Source organism: Saimiri boliviensis, chromosome 15 (assembly GCF_048565385.1).
Source record: "Saimiri boliviensis isolate mSaiBol1 chromosome 15, mSaiBol1.pri, whole genome shotgun sequence".
Classification (NCBI taxonomy): Eukaryota; Metazoa; Chordata; class Mammalia; order Primates; family Cebidae; genus Saimiri; species Saimiri boliviensis.
The window spans coordinates 2,832,610-2,840,943 of record NC_133463.1 but is presented as its reverse complement, the minus strand read 5'-3'; the positions used below and the strand labels follow the sequence as shown (position 1 = coordinate 2,840,943).

The 8,334-nt window shown below is 50.1% G+C and overlaps 1 protein-coding gene across 1 annotated transcript; it reads left to right on the top strand.

The window, feature by feature from the left end:
- Nucleotides 1–6,084: 6,084 nt before the first annotated feature.
- CEBPD (CCAAT enhancer binding protein delta) lies at nt 6,085–7,365 on the top strand. The gene has a single exon (XM_039464629.2). It carries the CDS (start codon nt 6,172–6,174, stop codon nt 6,979–6,981), a length of 810 nt encoding a protein of 269 aa, XP_039320563.1. The 5' UTR covers nt 6,085–6,171; the 3' UTR covers nt 6,982–7,365.
- Nucleotides 7,366–8,334: the final 969 nt, after the last annotated feature.

Here is an 8,334-nt window from a genome sequence, read left to right as displayed (position 1 = left end):
TGTGATTTTGATTTACCTTTTGATTAATTACATTGTGCACTTTTCATGTGCTTTTTGGCCACTTACATGTCTTCTTTGAAGAAAAGGCTATTCAAGTCCTTTGCCCGTCTTGTAACTGGGTTGTCTTTTTGTTGTTGAGTTCTAATATATTCTGAATACTATACATTTATCAGAAGATAGTCTGCAGATATTTTATCCCATTCTCTGGCTTCGCTTTTCACTCTCTCGATGGTGTACTTCGATGTACAAACATTTCAATTTTGATGATGTCCAGTTTATCTATTTTTTCTTTTTTGCTTGTGCTTTTCATGCCATTATTAAGAACCCATCACCAAGATGAAAGTCATGAAGATTTACTCCTGTTTTCTTCAGAGTTTGGTGGTTTTAGCCCTTACATTTATATATTTGATCAATTTTGAGGTAATTTTCCTACATGGTGTGATGTAGGTGCCAAAATTAAATCTCTTGCTTTTGTATGCCCAATCGTTTCAGGTTTCTTTTCTTCTTTTTTTTTTTTTAGATGGAGTCTTGCTCTGTCACCCAGGCTGGAGTTCAGTGGTGCAGTCTTGGCTCACTGCAACCTCTGCTTCCCAGGTTCGAGCAAGTCTCCTGCCTCAGCCTCCTGAGTAGCTGGGACTGCAGGCCTGAGCCACCATGCCTAGCTAATTTTTTTTTTTTTTTTTTTTTTTTTTTTTTGTATTTTCAGAAGAGATGGGGTTTCACCATATTGGTCAGGCTGGTCTTGAACTTCTGACCTCAGGTGATTCACCCGCCTCAGCCTCCCAAAGCATTGGGATTACAGGCCTGAGCCACCATGCCCAGCCCAGCATTTAAGAGACTATTCTTTCCTCATTGGATGGTCTTGTGGGTTTATTTCTTGACTCAGGATTCTATTCTATTAATCTCTATATCTACCATATTGTATCGTTCACTGTTTTGTAGTAAGTTTTGAAATTAGAAAGCATGAGCCCTTGAAATTTGTTTTTTTTTTTTCCCCCAAGACTGTGTTGAGGTTTAGGTTTGTTACAAGTACATGAACCTGAGAATCAGCTTTTCTTTTCTTTTTTTTTTTTTTTGAGACGGAGTTTCGCTCTTGTTGCCCAGGCTGGAGTGCAATGGCGTGATCTCGGCTCACCGCAACCTCCGCCTCCTGGGTTCAGGCAATTCTCCTGCCTCAGCCTCCTGAGTAGCTGGGATTACAGGCACCCGCCACCATGCCCAGCTAATTTTTTGTATTTTTAGTAGAGACGGGGTTTCACCATGTTGACCAGGATGGTCTCAATCTCTAGACCTCGTGATCCACCCGCCTCGGCCTCCCAAAGTGCTGGGATTACAAGCGTGAGCCACCGCGCCCGACCAGCCTTTTCTATTTTTACAAAAAGGACCATTCCGAGTTTGATAGGAAATGCACTGAATCTGTAGATTGCTTTGGGCAGTTTTGTCATTAAAACAATATTAAGTCTTTCGGTCCATGACATGGGATTTCTTTACATTTATTTCCATCTTCTTTAAGATACTTTGTAATTTTCAGTGTATAAAGATACTTAAATTTTCAGGTCTTTGATTGAATTTATTCCTAAGCATTTTATTCTTTTCTGTGCTATTGTGAGTAAAATGGTTTTTTTAATTTTCTTTTCAGACTGTTCATCGCTAGTGTACAAAAATATAACTGATATTTTCATGTTGATTTTGTATCCAGCATCCTTGCTAATTTTATTTATTTAGCTCTAACAGATTTTTGTGAAATAAAAAATATTTTCTATAAATATAATGGCCTCTGGAATAGATACAATTTTACTTCTGAATTTCCATTTTGTTTATCATTGATTTTTTTTTTTTTTTTTTTTTTTTTTTTTTTGAGATGGAGGTTTGCTCTTGTTGCCCAGGCTGGAGTGCATTGGCGATCTCAGCTCACTGAAACCTCTGCTTCCTGGGTTCAAGTGATTCTCCTGCCTCAGTCTCCTGAGTAGCTGGGATTACGGGCATGCACCACCATGTCTGGCTAATTTTGTATTTTTTTTTTTAGTAGAGACAGGATTGCTCCATGTTGATCAGGCTGGGCTTGAACTCCTGACCTCAGGTGATCCACCCGCCTCAGCCTCCTAAAGTGCTGGGATTACAAGCACGAGTCACCACACCTGGCCATTGATTTCTTTTTCTTGCCTAATTGCTCTGGCTAGAATTTCTAGTACAGAGTGTGTACTAGAAATACAGCAGGTACACTTGTTCCTAATTTTAGAGAGAAACGGCTGTTATCTCTTCCCATTGAGTACAATGTTAGCTGTGACTTTTTCATAAGTGCTAATTATTCTGTTGATGAAATTCTCTTATATTCCTGTTTTGTTCAGTGTTTTTATCAAGAAAGTATGTTGGATTTTGTGAAATGCTTTTTCTGCATCAATTGAGATCATCATATAGTTTTTTTTTTTCCTTCATTTTCTTAATGTAGCATTCATTGCTTTTGTGTGTGTGTGTGTGTGAAGAATTATCCTTGTATTTCTGGAATAAATACCATGAGGTTGATATGTATAATCCATGTAAAAGGTGGTTGGATTTGCTTTGGTAGGTTTTTAATTTTATTTTGGGGGGGATTTCTGCATTCCCTGTATTTGTAGTGACGCTGGTCTGCAAATTTTCTTTCCTTTTTTCTTTGTTTCTTTTTTTTTTTTTTTTAAGACAGGGTCTTGGGCTGGGGCAGTGGCTCACTCCTGTAATGCCAGTATTTTGGGAGGCCAAGGTGGGTGCATCACCTGAGGTCAGGAGTTCAAGATTAGCCAGTGAACATGAAGAAACTGCATCTCTACTAAAAATACAAAAATTAGCCAGGTGTGGTGGCTGACGCCTGTAGTCCCAGCTATTCAGAAGACTGAGGCAGGAGAATTGCTTGAGCCTAGGAGGCAGAGGTTGCAGTGAGCTGAGATCGTGCCACTGCGCTCCAGCCTGGGTGACAGAGTGAGTCTCACTCTGTCACCCAGGCTGGAGCGCAGTGGCACGATCACAGCTCACTGAAGCCTCAAACTCCTGGGCTCAAGCAACCATGCCTGGCCAGTCTGCAAATTTTCTTCTCTTGTGATATCTTCATTTGGCCTTGGCATCAGGTACTATGTATATGGCTTTATAGAATGAATCAGAAAATGTTCACTCCTCCTCTTCTTTTTGGAAAACTTTGAGAAGGATTGATGTTAATTTTTCTTTAAATGTTTGTTATAGTTTGCCAGTGAAGCCATCTTGCCCTGGGCTTATTTTTGTTAAAAAATGTTTGATTAATAATTCCAAAACGTTATAGATTTGCTCAGGTTTTTCATTTCTTCTTGAGTCAGTTTTAGTAGTTTGTTTCTAGGAATTTGTTCATTTCATCTAGATTACTTAATTTGTTGGTGTATAATATATCATATTATTCTCATGACCTTTTCTATTTATATAAGGTTTACAGGAATGGCCTAGTTTCTTACTGGTTTTCACAATCTGACTCTTCTTTTTCTCTGCTCAGTCTAGTTAAACCCAGTTAAATGTTTGTCTTTTTTTGTTCCACTTGTTGAAGGAGCCAACTTTTGGTTTTGTTGATTGTATTATTTTTTATTTTTTCTGTAATCTTTATTATTTTTTCTTCTGCTAAATTTGGGCAGCTTAGCCTTCCCGCCCCCACCCCCGCCCCACCACCCACCCCCGGGTTCCCTCATGTGTAAAATGATTGATCTGGGATATTTCTTTTTCTCTATTTATTTATTTATTTAAGAAACGGGGTTTCTCCATTTTGGTCAGGTTGGTCTCTAACTCCCGACCTCAGATGATCCGCCTGCCTCGGCCTCCCAAAGTGCTGGGATTACAGGCTTGAGTCACTGCACCTGGCCTCTTTTTCTCTTTTTAAAATGTAGGCATAAGTAGCTATGAATTTCCCTCTGAACACCATTTTCAGTATGTTCCATAGGTTTGGATATGTTCTATTTTTATGTTGATTTATTCCAAAAAACACATTTTCTAATTTCAGCTGTAATTTTTTTCTTTTGCCCATTGTATGTTGTGTAAGTTCCATATTATTTGTGAAAACTGAGTTTTCCTTCTATTTTTGATTTCTTTTTTTTTTTTTTTTGAGACGGAGTTTCGCTCTTGTTACCCAGGCTGGAGTGCAATGGCGCGATCTCGGCTCACCGCAACCTCCGCCTCCTGGGCTCAGGCAATTCTCCTGCCTCAGCCTCCTGAGTAGCTGGGATTACAGGCACGCACCACCATGCCCAGCTAACTTTTTGTATTTTTAGTAGAGACGGGGTTTCACCTTGTTGACCAGGATGGTCTCGATCTCTCGACCTCGTGATCCACCCGCCTCGGCCTCCCAAAGTGCTGGGATTACAGGCTTGAGCCACCGCGCCCGGCCATGGGTGGCTTTCTTAATCACTGTGCTGTGTGGCCTTTTAAGCCTCATGCAGGCTTCTGCTCAGCCAGCCCTGAGTAGCTACTCAGGTGTTGCATCTTACAGTGTGGAGTCAGGCAGAGTCTAATGTTTAGAGATTGCTCACCCTCACTCAGCCCCATTTTACCTGCAGAACAGACGGACATCACAGGCTTCAAAAGGGCTTGAATTCATGTTTGTGCCTAGCCTTCAGTAGGTGGTGTCTGTGTTGGCAGAAGCAGGCAGTTCACTACACTAAGTATTCCCTCCTGCTAGAATCATGAGTACCTGAAAGTGTATTCATGTGTCTACACCTGGGAGCCTGTTTCAACCAGACATGTGCGCCAGCGTGCGGCCATTGGAAGACAAAGGCCAGTGTTGCTCCTCAGTCGATTATCAGCATTGGAAAAGGGGCATCCGACCGTGTTTCACAGGTAAGCCCGTGAGGCCCAGAGCCTATTCGAGGGCACTTAGTTAAAGGGTGGCAGCTGGGACTGAAATCTTTATTTCCTGAGTCTTTAATTCCTGCTACTTACTGTGTGTTTTCAAGCATTTTACAGTGTGAAGAGCTAGGAACGTAGTGCAGCCAGCCCGACTTTCCCGTGGTGCAAAGGCAACACGCATTGGGCAGGCTCCTTGAAACCTGCCATAAATTGAAAATACCCAAGTAGAAAATGCACTTTGGGTCTGAGACAGTTTCAGTGTGCGATGGGTCTACCGGGATGTAACCCTACCGTGAGTTGAGGCCCATGTGCACCCTGCCATAGCTACTGGCAGAAATCTTACGTGTCTCCCAAAAGGGACCCAACTACTTTAGGTTCAAGGCACTTCTTGGAATATTTAGCAGAGAAATAAACGCGTGTAACGCAAGATGCGGCCGCAAGATGGCGCTGCTTCTGCAGCCCTGGAAGAAACGCGGGCGCCGGAGCTGGCGGGGGGCTCCGGGCTCGGGGGGGTCGGGGAGCTGCGTCCGGCCGGGGCGGCCACACCTCGAGGGGCCGGCGGAGGACGCAAGGTAGTGAGCGCGTCTCCCCGCTCTGCTCTGCTCTTAGCGAGGGGGTCCCGCCGCCCTTTCGGTCGGGACGCAGCAGCAGCCTCGCTGGGCCGGACTGGGGACCTCCGGGGAAAAAGCAGCGAGAACGGCTCAGATTCCCGGAGGCGCCCGAATGCGGCGCGGGCAGCCCTCCCCGCCCGCCAGGCCGCCGCCCGGAGACCCCACGACGAGGCTGTTGGTCCCCACGTCCCGACCCCATGTCCGGCCCCTCCTCTTTCCGCATCTGGTCCCACAGTGGAGGCGCCGGGCGAGGGTCTCAGGCACGTGGCCACGGTCGGGGGAGTCCTTGTTCGCGCGGGTCCCCTTCCACGGGTTCCCACCCCCGCCCTCCAGCGACGGGAGCCGGCCCAGGACGCGCGCGCCGCGGCCAAGTCCTGGTTTTGATTTCACTCCCAGCCCCGAGGAGCGAGGAGGTTCCAAGCCCACAAACAGGAAGAAGAGAAGGCCTGGAGTGCGGGCAGAGGGCGTGTCATTCCCAGCGGCGCGCACCCCCTCCTGCAGCGCGGGCCGGGGGTCCCCGGGGCCGGGGAGAGGGCCCCGGGGAGGAGCAGAGAGAGGGCGCGCCCCGGGAAGGCTCGGGGCGGCTGCGGGGGCTCCCAGGGCGCCCCCGCCCCTTCCCCCGCGGCCCCGGGGCGGGGCGTGCGCGTCAGCCGGGGCTAGAAAAGGCGGCGAGGCTGGGCCCGGCGAGGTGACAGCCGCGCTTGGACGCAGAGCCCGGCCCGACGCCGCCATGAGCGCCGCGCTCTTCAGCCTGGACGGCCCGGCGCGCGGCGCGCCCTGGCCAGCGGAGCCCGCGCCCTTCTACGAGCCGGGCCGGGCGGGAAAGCCGGGCCGCGGGGCCGAGACGGGGGCTCTCGGCGAGCCGGGCGCTGCCGCCCCCGCCATGTACGACGACGAGAGCGCCATCGACTTCAGCGCCTACATCGACTCCATGGCCGCCGTGCCCACCCTGGAGCTGTGCCACGACGAACTCTTCGCCGACCTCTTCAACAGCAATCACAAGGCGGGCGGCGCAGGCCCCCTGGAGCTGCTGCCCGGCGGCCCCGCGCGCCCCCTGGGCCCGGGCCCCGCCGTTCCGCGCCCACTCAAGCGCGAGCCCGACTGGGGCGACGGCGACGCGCCCGGCTCGCTGCTGCCCGCTCAGGTGGCCGCCTGCGCGCAGACCGTGGTGAGCCTGGCGGCCGCCGGACAACCCACCCCGCCCACGTCGCCGGAGCCGCCGCGCAGCAGCCCCGGGCCGACCCCCGCGCCGGGCCCTGCCCGGGAGAAGAGCACTGGCAAGAGGGGCCCGGACCGCGGCAGCCCGGAGTACCGGCAGCGGCGCGAGCGCAACAACATCGCGGTGCGCAAGAGCCGCGACAAGGCTAAGCGGCGGAACCAGGAGATGCAGCAGAAGCTCGTGGAGCTGTCGGCGGAGAACGAGAAGCTGCACCAGCGCGTGGAGCAGCTCACGCGGGACCTGGCCGGCCTCCGGCAGTTCTTCAAGCAGCTGCCCAGCCCGCCCTTCCTGCCGGCCGCCGGGGCCGCCGACTGCCGGTAACGCGCGGCGGGGGTGAGAGAGACTCAGCAACGACCCATACCTCAGACCCGACGGCCCGGAGCGGAGCGCGCCCTGCCCGGCGCAGCCAGAGCCGCCGGGCGCCCGCTGCAGTTTCTTGGGACATAGCGCAAAGAAGCTACAGCCTGGACTTAACCACCACTGAACTGCGAGAGAAGCTAAACGTGTTTATTTTCCCTTAAATTATTTTTGTAATGGTAGCTTTTTCTACATCTTACTCCTGTTGATGCAGCTAAGGTACATTTGTAAAAAAGACTTTTCAGACAGACCCTTTGTATTGTAGGTAAGAGGAAAAGACTGAGTATGCTCACTTTTTTATATCAATTTTTACATTATTCGAAAGAATAAAGCAGCATTTGAAATCTCCCCTGCTTCCTATGTTCACAGCGACTCCTGCAGGCCCGCCGGTGGCGCAGGACCCAGCTGGGGAAGGGTGCGTTCCGCACCCGCAGCCAGCGAGCACGCACCTGGGAGCCCGGGCGCCAGGTGTGGGTGTGTGTGTGTATGGGCGGGGGGGGGGGGGGGGGTGGAGGCCCGAAGTGCTCTGTAGAGAGGGTCTGCGTCGCTTTTGAAACGCACTAAAGGCTTCCTCCTGGCTTTAATTTGCCTAAGCTCGGTGGAGCACGAGCTCAGGTAAGCTAGCAGCTTTCCAGCAGAAGGTGCTTTCCCAAAGAACTCAGACCTGGGGAAGGGCTGGCTGTTTGGGGAGTCCTGCTGAGAACAGTCCCCCAAAGAGCTCCCTAACTATAGAGGCTGCTGGACGGGCGAGGGGCTGTAGAAGGGTTCAGGCCAACTAGAAGCCTGGCTGAATCATCTCCCGCTTTTCCGGGAGTTTGCTTTCACTTTCCTCAGTCATGTGGACGAGTCACGCAGATTTTCTACGTGCGCAAAAAAGGACAGAATAGTCATGTAGTGGGTGAAAAGGGCAGTCACACAACTGCTGCTGAGGACCGGCTACCTTGCCATTAATTTGCCGTGTTTTAAGGTTTAATCCTCCCCAAAAAGGCCCTCTGCTTTTACCCCAAGAACACTTGGTATTAGGCACCATTTCCTGGTTATGGGCTGCTACGTGTATATTATGTAATTAACCATGCCATGTCATGATTATATTGCTATAAGGAGGGGAACAAAATCTTTAGTGTCCAAAGATAATTCCTGGTTTAAATCTCTGCCAACAAAGCAAATGATAACCGACTGCTCCTTAGTCTCTGATCTTTGCTCTCCGTGCACGTGACCCAGCCTGATTAAACAGGCGTGTGGTGGAGCCAGCTATCCCCACCTCCATTCAACAGAGCCACAATCGCACCGGTTCAGATAGCTACACTTTATGGGTAA